Here is a 22615-nt window from a genome sequence, read left to right as displayed (position 1 = left end):
GAGGCAGGCCTTGAAAGCTCTTATTCATCCTCCTGAAACTTGTTTGCTATTAGGAAGTGATTTTTGTATTGCTGCACTCTCAAGTTTTGGCGGTCTTGGTATTACTAGTAGTTTGATCATAAATAAAAGTAGTAGTTTGATAATGCTGCAATTCTAGAACGTGCAAAAATAAAAAATGTAAAACAAGGTCTATTTTAAACACAAAAATATGTCATTGATTCTGAATGTCAGCAATAAAAATTAACTGACACCTTAGAAAAGATTGATTTTAATTTTTGGTGTATTTTATTGCTTAAATATAGATTGCACAGTGTGTCCTTACATTTACTGAAACTGGTTCATTACGTACAGTACAGAATAAATGACCATCAGAACAACAGACACATTAGCCTTACTCTGATTTTGGACAAACAGGCTATTTCTATCTTTTGAAATTAAAAAGGATTTAATTTAAAGTGATCCACTACCAAATGCTGTAATTTTTCAAAATGACACAATGGGAAAGAGAACTCAAAGCAAAAGCTGGAACACATTTAAACAGCTGGATATCCATTTATAAACACCGTGACAGTACTCAAATGTGTTGCAGGTAACACAGGGCCAGGATGGATACTTTTAAGTACTGCAACGTGCCTGAGAACATAAATAAGTGAAACAAAGCAGCTTCATACTGTACAACAGCATTCTTAATTCATTTGGTTTCATTCATTAGCTACACAGTACAATAGCTACCAAAACAATACTTTTTAACAGTCACTCCCATCTCCCAGCTGGCTAGAAAAGCCAGAGTGAACCAATTATCAACTTAGAGACTCTGTGAATTTCCAGGAAGGAAGAAATTAAGCATCATGTGAACACAGAGAGTGATGGAAGCTCTTCATGACCTGCACAATACCTGCACAACACCTGCATTTCCCAAACAAAGCTCATTTGAACACCGAAAACGTGGTAACCTATCATCAGCATAAATGAAAAATACTTCATGAACAGAACAGAAAATGAAATGCTGAATCTAGTTATTTTCACATGCAGCATTCATGCAACATAATTCCACCAGAGAAACAATCCTGTATTTACAGCACAGTCTCCATACTGCAAGATGCAGACAGGAATACATTCTTTATTTCTTAGACTCTTTATTTTCTTTTTGTACAAAAGTGCACAGTGTTATTCTTAAAAAATGACAGAGTGGATAAGTGGTTTACATTGTAACCCTGGGTTCGATTTACTATTTAAAAAATTACACTCTTTATATAGGCCAAAAACCTATTATGTCTTACCTTAAAAAAACCCAAAAGTGAAAACTAAAAGCTAGAGTCCTATTTATGTGTAGACTGTGGTCTGATCAGGCTGATACGCTGCAGCAGTAAAAATCGCAACGGAATGCTGTAGATAAGGGGCTGTTTCGTCATCCACTAACAGCTGTCATTGCACTGTTAAACTGAAAAGAAGGTCTCAATTACCTTTTGAGTTTTGTGAATGCTTTCTGAAAGTCTCAGCACGTTATCTCATAGGTTTAAGTAACTGATATTTCTCTGATGTTACGTTACATCAAGCTGTTAAAAATAGCCCTGTGGAATACTGGTCTGCAGTTCAAAAAACTTAGTTTCTGTTTCACAGTGGGTTTGCACATGCCCAAAAGTCAGCAAATTCACTGGCCTGATAATCATACACATCTTGCAATTAATGCAATCATAGATTAATTTAGGTTGAGATTTCTAACGGTCATCTGAACCAAGCTCCTGCTCAGAGCAGGGCTAATTGAGGTTAGAACACTTTGTGCCTGGCATGACCACTGTTTATCTGAACTGCAGGCTAACTTAATGTCTTACATTAATTACAGATACTTGAGAACATTCATTCACGTTTATGCTGCTTGATTCAGACAGATTAAGGGACTTCAAAGTTGCTATTCATGGCATCAATGAAAGCTGCTTTTTCTTTTTGCTTGCAGAATTTAGTGAGTCATAAAGACAGCACTGACAATTATCATCAAAAGCTCAGTGATTTACTCTATCAGTTTTTCTTTATCTGAATAGTATACTCAGATACATAAACCTATGAAAGTTACCACATTTTCCTTATTTCTAGAAAGTTTTGAGGAATGAAACAAAAACGAAAACAGAGATGCATCTCTGAAAATGCTTTTGCTAGAACACGTATGTATTAAATTCATCATCGTGAAATGGTTTCACTCAGGTATCTTTCAATTTCTAAAATATCATTAAAAAGCTGTAATAAACTACAGAGATATACCTCATAGAATATATTTATAATTTCTGTATGTATGATTTAAAATGCCCTCAGTTTATTTTCTGCTATACTAAATATATCTCTCATGTATTTATACTAAAGCAGACAGTAAAATACTACTGAATTTTCAAAAGTAAAGTTTGTAAACCATACACCTTAAGACATGAAAAATATTGCACAGTTCAGTGCTTCAAGAGGACATTTCTCCTCTCTTAGGCAAAGCAGTTAACTTTTAGCAAGAAACACAGGACATATACTGGGTGTATATATCTAAAAAGCATGTCACGTGATGCATCAAAAAAATACATAACATGTGTCCATTCATTCATTTACTGTACTTGAACACATGTAAGGTATTGTTTTTTTCCTTATACACCAAAAGAAACAAGTGGACTAGCTATGACATCATGAACAAAAAGGAGCCAAGGTAGTGCTCCACTGGTTACATTTATTAAGATGAAGCAAGCCAAAAGCATTCTATTTAGATACATAATGGAGGTGGAGAGGAGAATGAAATAAACACACCAATAAACAAAACAAAGCAAAAAGCTTTAACAGGTTCTTCCATGACAATGCCTCAAATCAAAGGACTTGACAGAAATACAAATTCCTAGAGTAATTGAAATATTCATCTATATGGCAAGACAAGTTTTAAATCTGACTTTTACATGTACTCAAATATGAAAATGAAGAAACATGACATATGAAAAACCTAGCTTCAAATACATTGCAGAAGAAAACAACTTGGGACAGTCCCGTGGGTTTTGCTAAAGTAATCTGTATTTGGCTCATGTCCATCATTATTTTAAAGTCAGTTTAGATGAAATTAACAATAAAATTTGAAAACTCATCTTGTTCTTTCTATTGTACTCTACTCTAAATAATGTCCAGCAGACTTCAGAAGACACTTAATACACACAAAGATCTGGAAACTTCATCTCATAGACCGGAACAGATTGGTAATGAGCATGTCCAGCAGTAATGGTCATAGTTCCTGAGGGGCTGGGTGGAGGACTGTGTGAGAAGAACAATCAATATATATAATTCATTATTATATTAATTGCTTTATTTTTTATAACTTTATACATTAATAGCTGAGAGACAAGAGTAAACTGTAGCCACACACCCTCCCCCCATCAGTGTTTTCTCTCTTAATGAAATTTTAATGAATTTAGCATGTCTCAGGGTTTGCTCTGTACTCTGGTCTAAATCATCAACTAATGTTACAGAACTATGAAAATCCACGTTATTACTAACAAACGTTATCTATACTGCACAACAGATGTGCACAACTCCAAAATAATGTCATGTAGTATTCTGACTGTTCAGTATCTACTTTCCCAAACACATACAGCAATGGGAAATGAACAGCATTCTTCAATACTCCTTACATACACAGAAACAATATAAGAATAGAATTATACAATCACGTGGTTTCTGGATATTCTCCACTATCTAAAAGATTGAAAATAGTAACAAGAAAATCAAAGTCACTGTTTTAGGTAAGACTACCCTTTTTCTGTGTGCTGGTTTTAGCTGGGGTAGAGTTAATTTTCTTCCTAAAGGATATCCCATACCATATGACATCATGCTCAGCATATGAAGCTGGGGGAAGAAAGAAGAGGGGGACGTTTGGAGTGATGTTGTTTGTCTTCCCAAGTAACCGTTATGTGTGATGAAGCCCTGCTTTCCTGGAGATGGCTGAACACCGGCCTGCCCGTGGGAAGTGGGGAATGAATTCCCTGTTTTGCTTTACCTATTAAACCGCCTTTGTCTTACCCCATGGGCTTTCACACTTTCATCCTTTCAATTTTCTTATCCATCCCACTGAGATGGAGCGAACAAGAGGCTGCATGGGGCTTAAATGCCTACCAGGGTTAAACCACAATATTCAGTTCAGTCAATTTTCTGCCTATCACATATTGAATGCTATGACACGAGCACCTGAAAGTAGCTACAACTGCTTTGTAACTCATGTTTCATTCATCGTATTCTTTTTGCACAAAACCTTACCGAATGGTGAGTTCCAGTATCTGTGCAAGTCTATCATGAAGCAAGTTTGCCTAGGAAAAAAGATTAAAATTGATTTATTAACTACTATACATGGAGCCAAGCTAAAATGATGTGCAAGGCACACTCAGTGAGTGTGTTCCACATCACCACATGGTAAATCTATAGCATTTCCTACCTCCATGTCTTTTCTCACTGCTTAAAGATTCTAAGCCCTGAAGAGGCATGTGAGATTGAGTGAGCCTGTCTTGGAATTATATAGCAGATTTTGCTGTTGCAGATAGTTTAACAAACCTGAAATACATTTAGTTATCCAAAATCTATAATGAGGTAAATACTGCTCCAATTATCCAAGGATGATATAGGAATGGACTGTTAATCTAGGTTTCAAAGACAGTAAGGAAAACATTCAGATAAAGGACGTATGGGATTTCTATTCCTTTTCAAATGCTCTGGGAACAATCAAATGCACACATTAAATAACAGGAATTTCCCAACATCGATAATAGTGGGGACAAGAGCTGAAGACAAGGAACTGAACACTTTAGAAGTAACAGCAGCAGTGCCATGATAACACAAATCGCCTTTAGCCAGCACATCTCCCTTAGTGCTTGTACTCGTATATTCAATGCTGTAAAACCTTTTTCGGAAACTCACTTTGGTTTCACATTGTGCTGCGATTTCTTCAAATGGTGCTTTTTGGAACTTCTCAATCACAAGGCGCCTTTTTTCCTTTTCCTGTTCTTCAAGTCCATTGTTATCTGAAGAAAAAAAGAAAAAAAACCCACAAATGTAATCTTTGCGTACCAATATACGTGCACTGCAGAAGCAAAGGAGCACTGTATTTGAAGTGATGCAACCCTACTCAAGCGAGCTGGCATCTGTCATTGCTTCTAAAGCAAATGCAGATACAATTTCAGGGAGCTGGTTTGAGGACCCCAGTTTGGGCCCTTTCTTACTATGTGCTTTAATTACAAGCACATCCAGGCTTCCTTTTCCTTTATTATATGGACTCAAGACTTCTCACATCACACAAGTTCAGCTTCAAGACAAAAGATGGGAGTATCCTCCCTCCCAGTATCATGCAGACAGATGGGCAGAATTTTCTATTAGAACTTGGGAAAAGCGAGTTTAACCTCCATAGGCTGAGTGAACCCACAACCAGCTGGAACTTTCCAGTATCTAATGAAGTACCTCAGTGATTAGGCAGGTATAGAAAACTGTCAGATTGAATTATTGTTTAAAATGTCAATGTGTATTGTTTAAACCATTTGTGTTTAATCGATATTTTTGACCAGATTTTGGTGGACTGGAAAGCATTAATTAGGAATTGTAGTGATATGAAATAAGGAAACTGGATAATTCTGAGTTCTGGTGGCTGAGTTGCTTGCCAGAAAAATATTCTTTTAAAAAACCAGAGTGTTTCTGAAATCCACAATGCGTGCCTTACAATCTATTTTCTGCATGCACTTCAGACCTGAAAGTCTTAATACTTTAAAAATATTTAATAGATAACCACTCACTGGAACTTGAAAATCTCAAGGTATTTATAGCTTGGCCTATAAGGGCAAATTCAATAGATGAAAGGCATTTCCAGATGCTTTTCATTCAGTCACATTAACTTCAGAAAATGAATTACTAAAATTATCAAGATATCAGATCATAATTTCATAAATTAATAACTCAAGTTTTAAATAAATTTACTAGCTGAAGAGGAAAAAAATGTAATATTTTAATTATGTTATTCCGGCAACACTTTTTTCTCTAGTGATTCCACAGTCATCTAGAACTATGCTGCATAAACACAACTGTAGTAAGTCTTACCAATTGCTTTCTTCAAAGCTTCAAAGGTGATTTCTTCAGTATTATCAACCTAAACACAAAGAAACAAAACCCCTTAAACCACACATGTAACAAACTTGCAAAAAATAAAGAATGTGATAAATAACGGAAGAACAAAATGGCCACAGAACTTTTCCGCCTTACCAGATTTTAATAGCTGTATCTGGAGTTTCTATGATATCTGACAGATGACTAATTCACGTTTCTAATCCACTGCACTTAGTGAGGAAATTTTTAGCAAAGAAAACTTTCTAAATTCTGGTCAAGATGCTCTATAGCAACAATATTTTTGGAAAAGGACTTGAGTTTTGGCAGAACACTCCTTTGGGTCAGGAATACGCTGTGGTGTTTCTACACTGTTACGCCTCAGCACCGATCCTTCGCTGTTGCGAATAACAGCAACTGCTTTCAGAGACTAGGTGAGCTACAGGCGATGTGATACTGAAATGGGAGATGGTACTGAAGGGTAGAGTGGGAAATGGTTATTGCTTCAGGCTAACTTCACACCAGTGTGGGCTTCAAATAATCTGGTACTTATGTCATAAACACTGGAGCGAAAGGGCTCTTCATAAGAAGCTATGTCTGACGCACTGAGAAAATGTGTTCATTTAGCAATATGAATATCCCTTTGCTGCTGCAGATGCACTTCATTAGGAATCGCTTGGGGCTGCAAAATTACCAGAGATGCATGAATATTCCTCTGAAGATCTGCAGCTCATGGATCGTTATGTCTCAATTCTTTACAGACTGACGGTTTCTGTGTCAGTGTATTTACAGTGCAACCACTGTGATATTATCAGGGGAGAATGCTTAGAGGGCAAAACAGCGTTTACCTGAGTATACCAGGGTTTCTTGGCTTGGTCTCCCTTACTTTACATGTGTTAGTTTTGAAGGATTAAACAGCAACATTTTATTTTTCCTTATAAATACTAATTGTATAGAATGGTCTAATATGATTTAAGATAAAAGAACTGTAAGGGAGCAAAAAGTTATTTCACCAAATTCAGAAGACTCTGAAATCTTGCAACTGATAAATTCATTACTTGACCTACTGTAAATGGAAAATTGCGCTGGCTTTGGCTGGGGTAGAATTAATTTTCATCACAGCAGCTAGTATAGGGCTCCCTTTTAGATTTGTGCTGAAAACACTGCTGATAACACAGAGATGTTTTCATTATTGCTGAGCAGTGCTTACACCGAGTCAAGGCCTGTTCTGCTCCTCACCCCACCAGCGAGGAGGCTGGGAGTGCACAAGAAACTAGGAGGGGACACAGCCAGGACAGCTGACCACAGGCATATTCCATACCATATGATGTCATGCTCAGCACATACAGCTGGGGGAAGAAGAAGGAAGGGAGGGATGTTTGGAGCAATGGCATTTGTCTTCTCAAGTAACTGTTAGGCGTGATGGAGCCCTGCTTTCCTAGAGATGGCTGAACCCCTGCCTGCCCATGGGAAGTGGGGAATGAATTCCTTGTTTTGCTTTGCTTGTGTGAGTGGCTTTTGCTTTACCTATTAAACTTTATCTCACCCCCCATGGGCTTTCTCACTTTCATCCTTACAATTTTCTTCTCCATCCCATTGGTGTGGAGTGAGCAAGCGGCTGGTGTGGGGCTGAGCTGCATCTTGAAGTTAAACCACAAGAAAAAGCCTGAAGAAGTAGCTGTTTCCTTTTTACACCAGTGTTACTTCAGGAGATGCAGCTGTAATTACTTTTCTAACAGATATTACTATTTAGCATTGTATTCTCTATCTCTGAATATATAAAAGGTTTATAACAGCAAAATAACCTGTTAATTATTTGTGGATATGGCTATAGACAAGTATTGAGGTTTTGAAGTCATAAACTTTTATACGATTCAGATTTGGTAAATACTACTTGTTTATGACAGTCTTTCAGATCTCTAATTAACATGTACTGCAGTTGCTGGTATTAGCCAGCATTATATTTGGTTTTTAATATCACAGAAGCACTAGCTGCTTTTGAAAGTGCCTTCATCTTGCAAATGGAGGTATCTATGGAATAATCTTCCTTAGGAGGATTCACTAACAGACTTGCCACAACAAACAACTTTATGCTGATAAAAGAATTGCATTCTTATTGTTTAGAATAATAGCCTTCTACATCTGACAGTGTAAAAATGATACCATACATCATTAATCCTAAAACTTCCATTAATTAATTAGTTTATCCTCTCAATCATAAAGCCTTATGCTTTTTTTTTTTTCGGTTTAAATCTGCTGACAGTTATGGGTTATGTTGTATTTACTAATCTACATAGCAAGAGAACCAGATTTAATATCCTTGACTTTTTTTTTCCTCCTCTTCAATTACATCCAATGTTGCTTCAAGTTGCCAAGAACATGCATTATGAGGGAAAAAGAATTAGCAAAAATTACAGAGAACCATTATTAAAGGAAGAGGAGCCAAGGGATGTAGTTGAGTCACCACTGCTGGAGGTATTTAAAAGATATGTAGAGGTAGCGCGTCGGGACATGGTTCAGTGGTGGACTTCACAGTGTGAGGTTTAGGGTCAGACACCATGATCTTAAGGATCTTTTCCAACGTAAATAATTCTGTGAGTCAATGATTCTGTAGAAGTTTTTCAGATGTTCATTATTTCAGTATCAAGACCAATTTGCAGTCATCAAATTGGAAAATACTGTTTTTTCCCTTTGCACTGTCAACAAACACTGTAAAGTGAGTGAAGGAGGAATACTGTGTTTCATGTGTTTCTGATTAATAAAATTCTTGGTTTTAGAAGAGATAAACAGTAATTCATTATCCAAGACACTGTACAGGTTAAACTGAGAACCATACACAGATTTTGATTTACCTGCAACTGCTATATATTGTTCAGAAATGTGTATTTATCAATGCTTAACATCAGCATAATAATTTGAAATCTGAAATGGAAGCTCCTCTCATTTACTTCCACTTTCAAAAGCAATGACAATCACATATCATACATGAGATTAGAAAAGGATACTAATGGCAAACACCCTTGTTACTATCAGGAGCATTTACTTCCTTCAGAAAGCTAAAGATTGTGAAAATCTGTCTTATTTTTCAAGCACTTATTTCTTCTTTCTCCTAAGCTTTTATCTAGTTTATCTGTATCCTTGTTAAATCACAACAGGAAGAAACGAACAAAGAATACCATCTGAGGCATCAGCACAAAGCTGAATAATAATGATGTGAAACATAAATCACTTCCATCAGTAAGTTCTAAAATGAGGTATGTTCCTTTGCAGTAACTTAACATTGCAGTTTTTAACTAATACTCATCTTGCCTCTGTCCCCACATTCTGTTTCATGTCCCTAGCCAGTTTTGTTTTAATGCTAAAGGTAGGATTCATTTGCATGTACAAACACCTCAATTTCAACAGCTAATCCCCATTGCAGGCAGCAGCAATCTGGTTAATAAAAATCAGCAGAACCTTGAAAAAGATTCAGTAGAACTGGAAATTTATTTTAAGAAATTCTTCAAATGAAATGTCAAAAGATGTGGGATAATTTTAATTATAGCACAGTCTTCCTAAGGGATAATTAGCAACAGCTCTTGTACCCTCCATATGAACTGTTGTTGCTATCTTATCCTTCCCGTGTCTTTAAAGCACTGTGTGCTAAACTCTTCTGGAAGGGAAAAGTGATACTGTGCCACCAGGCGTATGTAGCCTGCCTAGTCTTTACCTGCCCCTCTCAAAGACAGCAGGTCTCCCACTAGTCCTGTACCTGTCAGCCCCGTGTTGATGAACAAGACTCTCAGACGCTTCAAATGATGCAGGGATACAGATGCAGGGCTTTTATTTGATCCCTCAAAATGCAATGAAAATATTTGAGTACATTTACTCATAAAATATTAGTTGTATATATCTATTGCTACCCCATATCCTGCAGTACTATCTGTAAAAACTGTAGTGACAAAATACATTTTTACACATGAAGATCACTGTAAGTATCTCTGACAACACATTTCTACAAATACAGGAGTGGAAAAAGATACAAAGCCCCAAAGTATTTAAGATTTCTAGAATAATCAGATATTAGACTTACTGAGAAAACTTCATTTGCAATTCCGTCCTGCCTGCCTCCCGCCCTGAAGATGCTGCTTTAAAATACCCTTTGATTTTCATACCTTATCCTCTGTGCTGTTGCCAGGCAGAATATCCACTTGAAGAGATACCGTGTCCACAATGCTCTTTCTTCTGGAAAGTCTGTCCTCATCTAGAAGAAAAATACCTTACCTCACCTTTTGTGTAACAGTTGAAACATGTCCATATTTCTACACGCCAGATACAGGTTTGTGTCTATATGCCTATTTAAGCCAAGATCATCTAGTTTATCGTTGTTGTGAAACATGATCAGTTACTGCTCCACAAAAATACCCAGAGGGCTGGAGCACCTCTGCTATGATGAAAGGCTGAGAGAGTTGGGCTTGTTCAGCCTGGAGAAGAGAAGGCTCTGGGGAGACCTTATTGCAGCCTTCCAGTACCTGAAGGGGCTACAAGGAAGCTGGGGGGGACTGTTTACAAGGGCCTGTAGTGACAGGACAAGGGGTAACAGGTTTAAATTGAAAGTGGGGAGGTTTAGATTAGATACCAGGAAGAAGTTCTTCCTGGAGAGGGTGGTGAGGCACTGGAACAGGTTGCCCAGAGAAGCTGTGGATGCCCCATCCCTGGAAGAGTTCAAGGCCAGGCTGGATGAGGCTTTGAGCAACCTGGTATAGTGGAAGGTGTCCCTGCTCATGGCAGGGAGGTTGGAACTAGATGGTCTTTAAGGTGCCTTCCAACCCAAACCAGTCTATGATTTTAAATAATTAAATAAGAAGGAAAATAACCTTTTTATTGTCCCTTCTCCATCTCACCCCAGATCTTGCCAACATATCCTTGAAAGCCCAGAATTTCAAAAAATGAGATGAGATCTTACTCAAATGCAGAATAAATAACATAGCATATGATGACATGTCGCTGCAGAGTAATTTACAAAAGCCTGGACTTATTTTTTTTGTTATGAAATTGAAATATTAAGGTCTTAATTGGAAGGTATTCTGAAACAGAGAAGGGCTTCTTGCAAGATCACTTGTTGACAGAAGAAATAAAGATTTCTGAATGGAAGCAAACAACAATCCTTCCTTATTCTTGCGGCTACAAGTACCATACTCAGTCAGTCTAAGCATCTTCTTGGTGAAAAAAAAAAAAATCTCCATTCCTAACTTCCTACAAAAATTTAAGTAAGTTCAGCCGGCCTAAAAATTTGCCATAATAAGACCAACTGTGTTGCTACTAAAAGGAACACCATGATTTCATTAATGCATAAGCAAATTACAATCAAATGATCCAACAGTTGATGTATTTTCCTTCTGTGGCTGCATTCCTGAGACAAGACAACAATAGTATTTTCTCCTTTTTGATACTGAATGTATTAACATAAGATTAAAAACTACAATAAAAATACATTTACAGACTTGTCCTGAGGACTGTCTGATAAATGGAAACTTGGGTGACTTTCATGTATCTCATTTACCAACCCACGAATTGCGATGTCACATTTCAGATTTTAGCTGAGATCAAGCCCTTTGGCCCTGGCCATTATTGTTTGATGACCTGCACTGCACACAGTTAGAAGCACTAAGGTAAGGAGAACGGCTGCAAAACCCCAACCACAAGGTAATTTACGCCGGTTCTTCTGCAACCTTCGTTTAAACCACTTCTAGCCAAGCGCTACTGCAGTGCAAATATTGAACGTGAACAAACAGAATTCATTTCAGCAGAGCTGAACATACTCAGCTTTTAAAAATCAAGAAATAAATTCCAGAAGTCATATAAATGAGATGGCATTTGAAGATCAAGAGGCAATGAAGAACAAGATTGGTGAAAAACACCTGAATTCTAGCTATCTTTGCCAGGTTCTCAGAGTCCTCAAACATTTCAAGTGGCATTTTGAAGGATTTACTTAATTTTTAATCCCTGACGGCTTACTGGTAGACGACCCAGTACATACAGAGTCTGGGGAAAGGACCTTAGCCCTCAAGTGTAAACACAAGACAAAACTGCATCTTTGCTGCCACCTTGCTGCTCTCTCTGTAACTGACATGCAAACACCAGAAAATACCTTTTTGGGACCAATTTGGATAGAATTAATTTTGGAATGGATGCCTCACTATACACGCCTGATAAAAATGCCCATTTGTCTCCATTTTTAACATCTTTTGGTACCAACACAAGTTGGTAAAAAATGTGAAAAGGGCATTTTTTTCTGTTATATGGTATAAAGCTCGTCTTCCCGCACACGAAGGAGTCCAGTGGCATGAGGGAAGTGCTAGAGCCCCAGCACCCACTGCCCCAGTCCCTGCCAGGGCTGTCCCAGGGGTCTTGGCCCAGCAGCTGGGAATGGCACCCACCCCTTTGGGGCAATGGGAGCAGCCCTCTGGTCACCTCACTGACTGAGGTGGGATCAGTGACTAGGGAATGGGACTCATTATGGGATACACGGGATATCAGCATCTTGTATCCTATTATGGGATACAGCATCTTGGGATTGCACAAGGCTTAGTATGGGATGATTAGGGGAGGAAATCAATGGTGGGGAAAAGGAGGATTGAGACTGTTTGAGAAGGAGCAAACAAGGAAAATAGAGGGATAAGGGGATAATGGCATCAGTCCCATGTAAACCAGTTGCTGATCAGTACATGCCTCTGGCCATGTCCTGAGCCTCGTCAGTACAGCCTGTTGTATCTTCCCATTAAACCCCATTTCTCTTCTCCTGGGTGAGGGACTCTATTTTGTCCAGGTGTGTGCAGCGAGTGAGGGCACAGCACCAGTGCACGGCAATGAAGGAGTATCAAGCTGGAACAGCAGGCGGGGAGGTCAAGTGGCCTGGGAGCTGGGGTGTCCATGTGTGTCAGTCTGTCTTGGAGAGGGGTACAACTGGAGGGACCAGGAGGCCCAGGCCTACTGTCAGAAAGAGCAGGGAGCCTGGGGGTTGACTGAGAGGTGTGCACGGACGTGTGCGCTACTGTGCACATGGGGACCTGCACCAACGGCTGGACTGGTACCGTGGGCCTTGGGGACTCACATGCCTGTGACTGAGGAGACTGGGAACCTGGGACAGCTGGTGGGTAGACAGTGGCTAAGCCCAGCTACTACAGGGATGCAGACAGAACATATGCACATATATATGTCCCACTAATGGACCTTTATCCTCAATAGCCAGCGAGTAAGATGAAACACTGTTCTGTGAAGAGCCGTGAGCTTCTTCCAACTTTCTACCAAGTTCTTGTAATTTCACACAAAGAAGTCATTAGTACTATCACACAAATTACCTCTAGCCCTACTACCTGCTCAGGAAAAGAAAACAGGAAGCTACGATATTGTAGAGCTCCAAATCAAGAGCAAACACAAAGGCAAACCTTGCAGCAGCTAACATTGCTACAGGTATATCAAGGAGATAAACAATAAAAAGAAGCGGAAGGAAACACTAAGTACAACACAATTTCTGGCCTAAAGGTAATCTAAAAGCATTTGGTTTTTTTGACTGTGCACATCCTATACACAAACCACAGCTAGCAGGAGAGCAGGCTGACCTACAACTCAGTTTTACCTTTTGACTTGTGCCTGCATTTATGAGGTTTTTTGCCTAATGGAAACAGAGCTAAATTAAAAATAATTATATAGGTACAGACAAAAAAATGTTAAATGTACATTTAAATTATCAGCTTCCCTCCTATCCCAAATAAGGAAGTGAACAAGGTTGCAAATATGAATGTCTTTCAAAGTGATAAGAAGTACCAAAAACTGAAACAGTCAGGATGATGATTTTATGCCTCCGAGTCATTGTTAAGCATTACATCATTAATGTTCAGAACTACTAGAAATAATTAGGATGAAATCTTTACTGGCTTTTTGGGTTTAACCATTACTTTCACGACAATGCACAAAAAATAGATCCATCCTTTACTAAAAGTACTGCTATATTTTGAAATATATTTGAAATATATTTGAAATACATTCTAGCATTGTAATGTAATTGTATAAATGAAACATTTAAGTCAAAATGAAAACCTTTAGAATTCCAAAATATTCACTTTGGCCCTGATTTAGTTAACTGAACACCTTAGAAGCTCAGTATCTCACAGGATCAGAGTCATGATCCTAGTCAGATATTATAACACACATAAACCCAGTTTCGGTTACTGCTCTTTGCAAAAGACCACAACACAAAAAATCCCCCCCCCCATCCGATTCACATACTCCAGGATTTAGCATTAAATATGGCCATTTCTCATCATCTGAAGAGGCAGTTCATCACATACTTGCAGCTAAACTTGCTCAACCTTGTCAGATCTTCCTGTGTAGGAATGCATTTTTATGCAACTACCCAAGAAAACCCTGGTAAGGTCATTTGGGTATAAATGTATGTAATTTTCTAGAGAGGATTAATATAAACTTCAAACCAGGCTTTCTTTCTCATTTAATTCTCATTCACTCACTCAAAGACAGTAAAAATTGAAAACATAACACTTCCTTACTTGTTACCTTTCCCTTCTGCCAATACTAAAATATATATAATGTTAACCATTTTTTTGGATGCCAGAAGAAATAATGTCAAGTATAGAAACATTTTCCTTTTTAGAAAATGATAACCAGCAACAGAAAACACAGACATTGCAGCTGTGTCTCAGAACATATCACCAGTTTGCCTGCTAGCACATGGGACAAACCCACATCTGCTGTTCTGAAGAACTCGTTACCTCCCAAAAAGGCTTATTCAAAGGCAGGCAGCAATGTCTCTGAATCATACTCAAAGTGTGACAGACCTGGTGTTTCCTGTCCATATGTAATATGGTTTTTTCTATGTGTGAGCTACAAAACACAGGAATCACATACTAAGTTAGTCATTCACACACACTTTGGGTAGCAGAAAGTCTCACAGACTTTCTTCTGGCATACTTTATTTTCATTGTGTTACCTGGCACTAAGCTACCATAGGCAGCTAATGGAGGAAAACATAGTACCTGCTCATTGAGAATTCGACTAGTACCAATAACTCTAGTCAGCATAAGACCAGATGGCAAAAGGATGGGTATGTTCCATCCAGTGTTTACACAGCAAGGATAAAGTATGCTGACTTGTATAATGCTTCTTCACCTGCTAACTCAAATTAACACAAAAAAACAGTAATAATCACTGTTATCATCTTAGGTATTCTTACAAAGGCGAAGACTTCATTAGAGAGAGGCCAAGTGGGTTCAAGAACTTTCTGCCCCTCCTCTGAATTTGAGGAAAAGCAAAAAATCTTAAAAGAACACGAAGTTGAAACTTCTTAGCTATTATACTGTAGCAAACGAGAAAAAAACTTGAGAAAACAAAATTATACTAGGATTTCTGTTTTGTTGCCAAGTAGTCACATTACATTTCACTGGCCCACCACAGATTAAGGGAGCATTCGTAATAACTGGTACTTAGCAGTTTTGCCACTAATCGTCACTTACCTGTTACCTGGGGTACATACGGAACTGACAGTCTTTCCACGCTGTATCCGCTGCCTCCTAATGATTCTGCAATCTTGTTTGTCAGGAAAAATAAATTTTTTTCATGCTTCTCTAAGGATTTTGGAAGACTGTGAAAATATATATTTGAAGTTATTAACTACCAATAGAGATTTCTTCATTAAGTAAGATACTTTTATAATGTCTGCAAGCAACCAAAAAGGGTCAGTGGCGATGATGTGATACAACCTGCTCAGTTGTTTAGGAATGAATATACACTCCAAAATGAGTCCACTGAATACCTCTGCAATGTTTTAAATTACGTTAACACGTCTTGGTTATCTAAATTACGTTCCTCACCTATTCTGCTACATCTTGATATAACATGGTCTCTCTTAAATGGAAAAAAATGCAGAGTCATAGTATTTGCCATTAGCCAGCAACGTGCCATTGCGACAAAAATGGATAACGGTACCCTGGGCTGCATTAGGAGGAGTGTCGCCAGCAGGGGAGGTGATCCGTCCCCTCTACTCAGCACTGGAAAGGCCACTCATGGAGTGCTGTGTCAAGTGCTGGGCTCCCCAGGACAGGAGAGACATGGACTTCCTGCAGAGTCCAGCGAAAGGCCACTAAGGTGGATTAAGGGGCTGGAGCATCTCTCCAATGAAGAAAGTCTGAGAGAGCTGAGACAGTTCAGCGTGGAGAAAAAGGTGGATCTTATCAACATGTACAACTACCTTAGGGGAGGGAGGGTAGAAAGACAACAGAACCAGGCTCTTCTCAGTGGTGCCCAGTGACAGAGCCATAAGCAATGGGCACAAACTGGCAAACAGAAGGTTGTGTTTGAACATCAGGAAACACTTTTTTTATTGCGAGAGTGACCAAGCACTGGCACAGGTTGCCCAAAGAGGCTGTGGAGTCTCCATCCTTGGAGATATTCCAAAGCCATCTGGATGTGTCCTGGACAGTTTGCTCTAGGTGACCCAGCTTGAGCAGGGGAGGTAGACCAGATGGTCTCCAGAGGTTCCTCCCACCCATTCTGCGATTCAGTGAAAAGGATTTTGTTGTATTAGCCCCTAAATCAAACATCATATTGTGCAGATGTAAGGGCCTCAGGCTACAACAGAAAGTATGTAAAGCACACTTTTCATATACGCATATATGCTTTTCATGCTTGGTTTTCTTCTGCTATCCTGTACACTATTAAACCTCTGAATTATTCTTCACATGCAACATATTTCAGTGATGTGAAACTTTTAATATACTTCACTGTTCATTAATTCACACTCTGTATCTACTTACTTGCATTTGTCTTTGAAAATTGTTTCTGGTAGAAAATAAGATGCTTCCAGACTTCTAGTTTCAATGACCTGAAAAGAAAACAAGTAGTATAAATGGAGTAGTTCCATAGTTGATTTCTCCAATGACTGAGTTACTTAAAGACGTTCTGCTGTAGCAGATTACCAATCTTTCAGTAACATCTACCTCAGCCTTTAGAATTTCTTTTAACCAGAGATGATGACTGTGGCACTCACCTTTTAGACTAAAAATCTGGTTCTCATGGTCTTGTCCATGTTGGTACTGTATTGCTAAGGTCAGTGAGGTTGTAAAGTTTTATACAAGGTAGCCCATTATATATGGTAGCATAGACAAAATAAAAAAGCTATACCTTGAGAGAATAACATTCTGTGCATAATTTTAAGAGTCAGCAAGTAACGTCTTCGGAGACCGAAGACAAAGAGCAATGTTGGTGGACTCAAATACAGGGGATCAACACCACATGCAAGTACTTCACAGATTTACCCATTTTACAGGAGAATGTGTACTGTTCTAAATGATTTAAATTACTTAATTATGTATTACCTTGCTGACATGCTGACAAAAGGCAGGAACTGCAATCATCTGACTCAGAAAGTTTAGATACGCTGCAACCAATGCCATGATACCACAACGATTAAACATTGGCAGATTATCCTCATTGATGATGGCAATGTCCTGAAATATAGATGACAGGATTATACTCTCCAAAGTTAACTGGCTGTTTCAAATATAGGGAAGTCAAAATTATTAGCAGTAACACTAGCTGACATATGATGACTATCTAGTATTATCTAGCATTTAATACCACTCATCCTAAAATCCTAGTATTTTAGCTCACTCCTAAATTAGGTATATATTGATCTGTAGTTAAGAAACCTTGAAGGATTCAACCTCTATAAAAAGAAATAAATCTACTCAACTCAAACTTCCCTTTCTCAGAAAGAGAGTACAGGTTAATGACTAGCAGTCTCTTAACCTTACCACCTGCTGATAATAACTTTTTTCAGGAAAATTAGAACCAGTAGTTTAATAATAAAAATCACTCTCCTGAAACACAGATACAGTACCATAAAAGGACTTAGTTAATGCTTATTAGTATTTCTATATTTATTTAGATTGCATTATTTTTGTTCTAGTAAACACATAATGACATTTTCACCAAGTAAGGATTTGATTCAGAGACATATTTTAAATTATGAAGACATTCTGCAGTTCAGAGGTTTCCTAATGCAGGTGCACATTGGGGAATAAGGCTAATAATGACAGAGAGTGAACTAGAAGTACAGGACACAATTTCATCAAATTACCATGGCACATGCTAGCACTGGTTTTGTTGGTTTTTGGGGTTTTTTTGAATGCTTAAATTTATACACAGATACACCTACTAAGTCATACAGTTCCACTGAGGATTGTAGGCAAGTATGAAATGATGCTTGATCCTGTAAAGGAAATGTTAAGAAACAAAGTCTGTCAACACACTGATCCAATTTTACTCTAAACTAAGATTAAATAGCCTGGTTTGACAAATACTTCCAACCAATCAATTAACCAAAACCTTTCTTTCAAGGTTAGGACAGTCCATGTATTTTACACGGAACACTGACGCAAGGTCACAGGTTGTAGACTACCTTGTCAGACTGCTAATGAACAATCAGTGATTCTAGGGAATGTTTCAACAAATTTCCACATCTGCTACATTTCCTGAAGAGAACATGCTGTAGAAGTTTGTAACAAGTGTGGTTAGTTGGAGCTTCCTTATAATACGTGTTATGTATAAAGTGCGCTTCCTTAATGGATTGATCACATTAGGACTAAATGATGTGATTTCCAATGCGAAGACCAAAATGGAAACAAAAGAAGTTATCCACATCTCCAGATACAAATACAAACCATCAATCAGTGAACACAACACTGATTCAGACTCATACCTGCAAAGCAATAGCTAATCGAATGAGGTCAATAACCACTTCTTCATTGGCTAGTTCAATCGTGGTAAGAGCTAGAGATGTAAACAGCAGTTCAAAGTTTTTTTGGACATTATCTTCTTCTTTACAGCCTAAGTAGATGTGTCTGTACAACTGCTGACCATGCTAAAAAAGACAAAAAAGGGAAGATTAGTATTAAAATCACAGAATAATCTAGGTTACAAAGGACATTTAAAGCTTCTCTACTCAACTCCTATTCCAAGCAGGACCAACTTACATGTTAGATCATTTTAGATAGAGAATTAAAATAATAAGAAAGGATAAAATACATGGATAGACATGCACACACATACACAAACAAGTACAGGCTTAGTCAAGAACACTGGTTTATTACCACAACAGAAACTTCTTTACAAATACAGTACTGTTCTATTTCATGTGTAAGCATACAGATGGGGAAGATGATACAGAGAACTGCACATGAACTACTGCACTGTCAGGCATCAGCATTCATTTCCTACTGAAATATTCAGAAAAAAATTGCCCATTTGTGAAAAGGAGAAAATAAAAAAATATATCTTGAAACACTCTCAAGAAAGTTTAAGGAAAATGAGGAGCTTCAAGGGTTATCCTTGTGAAGACATCTAATTAAGCAAGTCTGCTTGATTAGCAAACTGAAAACAATTCTTCTTGAGGGTGTTTCAGAAGATAATCAGGGCTCACTTACACTGTGCACAGGGAGGATCTAGATCTAGTGAAGAACATGGGTTGCCTATTGGAAGACCCTCAACTTAGAAGGAGACTTTCCTTTCCTTGTAACACTGCTTAACCAATTCTTTGTAAAGATACTATTATCTCAACACAAAAAAACCAAACCCACAAAAAGGCAGGGTAAGAAGCAGGCTTTGCATTCAACACATGACTCAGTACAACCCCAGCATTCCTAATCTGTACAGGATACAGGTCTGTATCAGTGACACAGTTAATTTTCAAGACCTAAGGACCGATGCTCTACCTCTTGAAGTACTAGTTCAGCTTTAAAAGCAGAAATAAAATTAATTTTAACATCTGTTTTTCAAGGACATATTCACTTAAATAATAAAGATGCTGGAAGTCATCTTCTTAATTCTGAAATCAAATATATAGTTATTCAAACCTGTGTTAGAAAAGAGGGATGCTGAGCTATTAGCAAAACACAGAAGCTATGAAATATGCACAGTAAAGGTTAGCTGTTTAAAGACACAGTGAATTTGGAAAACAAAAGTAATTCATCCCACTGATGAAGAACTACACCCAGATATAAAAATAATTATGTTGATTTTCTCAACACATAGTATCTTTCAGGAAGACTGTAAAATGGAAGTAGTTCAACATTTCCCTTTAAAGAAAGGACTGAAATAAATCTCCTGGCTTTGAGGAGGTGGATGGAGATAAGAGATTTGTGCCTTAGGATCCCCATCTAAGATCAAACAAGCCTAGATGGTCATTCAGATCTTCACGGGACTTCTGGAGGTGCTTCACACTCTCCTTTGAATATGCAAGGAATCTAGGAAGCGTAGGCTGGCAACATATACACATCTAATCTAGGTGAGTTACATTAGGTTTATGATATGCACCTGAATGGTATCACATAGACAATTATTGAATGACTTCATCCTACTGGGTTATTACACTTTTTAGAAGACTATATAAACTTTTCTTGACCTGTTAAGAATCTGTTTTCCTCTCCTACCCTCTTTTTCAGATGTGTTAACAATTCAAATATTTAGCCTGATGATTAAAATTTTCACCTAGCAAAATCTGTAAATAAAGCTATCCAAACTGTTTTAAATTCTTGATATTAAAATGATGAATTAAAATTTAATTCAGTTTTTATAAAGATACATTACTAGTAATCGCCAAAGCTGGATTATTCTTTATCTTTGTATTATTCCAGTATTAATCAAAACAGGTGTAAATATACCGCAAGGAATACCAACTGTACTAACTTAGCAAAAACATGTATCTCCAATGGTACTTGCAAGCCACATAATGCTATTTTGCATATTATCTTACATAAAGTAGTTTTGCCTCTAGACAAGTTAAATGGCAATTCTTCTGATTTCTATAATTAGAAGATTAAGTCAGCTCTCTGAAGACATGCATTTTTTATTTCACAGCTAATAGGAAACCAAACCAAAGCAGCATGGGACAGCTGTGAGAAATCAGTAACTTTCCTCAGACAGATAAGAGTGATAAGCATTGTTTACAGCCTGCTTGAGCTGACTTCAGTAATTGGTATGTTTTGTTTACAAACATACCTACACAGATAAACAATAGTCAGGAATGAGCACACCAGTAACAATATGCATTTTTCCCATGTACAAAGTAAGGTGTTTATTGTAAAGGAGGAACTTCACTCCACCTAAGCATCGTCTAAAAAATTCTGGGTTTTTTTTAGCACCAAACATACTCGGATGTCAACTGGCATGATGCCCTGCAGAAACAATTTTGAAAGGAGGTGCATTTTTTCTTCTAAGTTAACTTCCTTCGACATCTTTACTTAAAACATAAGACACAAGACCCTGTATCAAGGTTTCTGAAAAAGATTTTTGAATAAAAGCATATCTGAAAATACATCAAAATAAAAGCCATACAAATGAAAAACTGCTACCAAGCATAAATGAAATGCTGCACGGGGATCTAACTTCAGGGAGGTCTTTTCAGAATCATGGTTTATGTATACACTGCTCTAATTTCATACTTGCAATGATTTTCACTGGAGACATAAATTAAAATTCTATGCCACTGAACCACCTCTCAAATATCTAGAGCACCTCAATACTGAAGTCCCTGTAATTTGAATTAAAATTACTCAATTTTACTTGTTGCAAAATCGCATTTGTAGAAAAAAAGCAAAGCAACTGGTTCGGTTACTTTATCTTCTTTCTAGATAGAAAAGTGAACTTTTCCATTCTATTACCTTTTTCATGAAGCTCACATCTTGCCTTGAAATTTTGTCTCGTTTTATCTTTAGATCAGAAACATCTGGTATTATTCTACAAAGGAAACAAAGATGTCGTTTTAGCAAAAAGAAGTTGAAAGGGGAAGAGGATGTGAAGTGTATGAAATATTGAAACAAGCCCTGAAGCAATTTCCATTTTAATTATATCCATGTTTAACAATGACCTTCAAATTTCAGTTGAAGACTAAGAACCATAAACAGAATTATGACAACCTCATATCCTTTTTCTCTATAAAAAGTGTATTCTGTCTTCCACAGTTAAACTAGCAGATATTTGGAATGGTCATTTAAGGTGTGCTCTGAGGCTTAGCTGTAACGAACACTGTGCACTTACTGAAACACTACACTAACATTTCACATTAGGAAAATGTTTAAAAATCAACATTTGTTATCAATCAGATATTAAATTAGGATTGTAAGTAGGCCAAAGCGAATAAAAAGATTTACCGTATCCCTCTGAGTTTTGCTCTGTTGTCATGCCGATCAATGAGATTATGCAGGATTTCCAAGACCAGCTGCCTTAGCTCAGAGTCTTCCATGAGTGAAGGAGACAATAATGGGTCCAGAAAGGGGGATGGAAGTGCATTAGTTATTGTTGTTGCTTTGTATCCTGAAGTCACCTGTTCGTCGTTGAAAGTAAAACGAATGTGTGTCATTACTGCATTGCAAGAACTAATTGTAGCTGTGACTCCCTTTTTAGTGGGTTTGCTTTGGAATCTGGAAGGTGGATTCAAATGCAAGTATCAGGGCCTACAAGGGAGCTGGAGGGG

The 22615-nt window shown here is 37.7% G+C and overlaps 1 protein-coding gene across 1 annotated transcript; it reads right to left on the bottom strand.

Moving 5' to 3' along the window:
- Positions 1–3086: 3086 nt before the first annotated feature.
- LOC104510361 (protein EFR3 homolog A-like) lies at positions 3087–22501 on the bottom strand. Its single transcript, XM_010152588.1, has 11 exons — positions 22293–22501; positions 21804–21879; positions 18845–19006; positions 17460–17591; positions 16899–16966; positions 15600–15727; positions 10245–10333; positions 6088–6136; positions 4921–5024; positions 4267–4316; positions 3087–3267 (listed from the first exon to the last, which is right to left on the bottom strand). Exons 1-11 carry the CDS (start codon positions 22499–22501, stop codon positions 3162–3164), a joined length of 1173 nt encoding a protein of 390 aa, XP_010150890.1. The 3' UTR covers positions 3087–3161.
- Positions 22502–22615: the final 114 nt, after the last annotated feature.

The sequence above is a fragment of the Eurypyga helias genome, unplaced genomic scaffold (assembly GCF_000690775.1).
Source record: "Eurypyga helias isolate BGI_N326 unplaced genomic scaffold, ASM69077v1 scaffold4905, whole genome shotgun sequence".
NCBI classification, from domain to species: domain Eukaryota; kingdom Metazoa; phylum Chordata; class Aves; order Eurypygiformes; family Eurypygidae; genus Eurypyga; species Eurypyga helias.
This window is presented reverse-complemented; position numbering and strand designations above follow the sequence as displayed.

Coding starts and splice junctions, on each gene's coding strand:
- LOC104510361 (XM_010152588.1), bottom strand. CDS start 22,501: ATGACACACATTCGTTTTACTTTCAACGACGAACAGGTGACTTCAGGA. Junction 16,967..17,459: donor TTTGTCAGCATGTCAGCAAG/GTAATACATAAT, acceptor TTTTCTTTTCAG/GTCATTGAAACTAGAAGTCT. Junction 3,268..4,266: donor ATACTGGAACTCACCATTCG/GTAAGGTTTTGT, acceptor CTTCTCACACAG/TCCTCCACCCAGCCCCTCAG.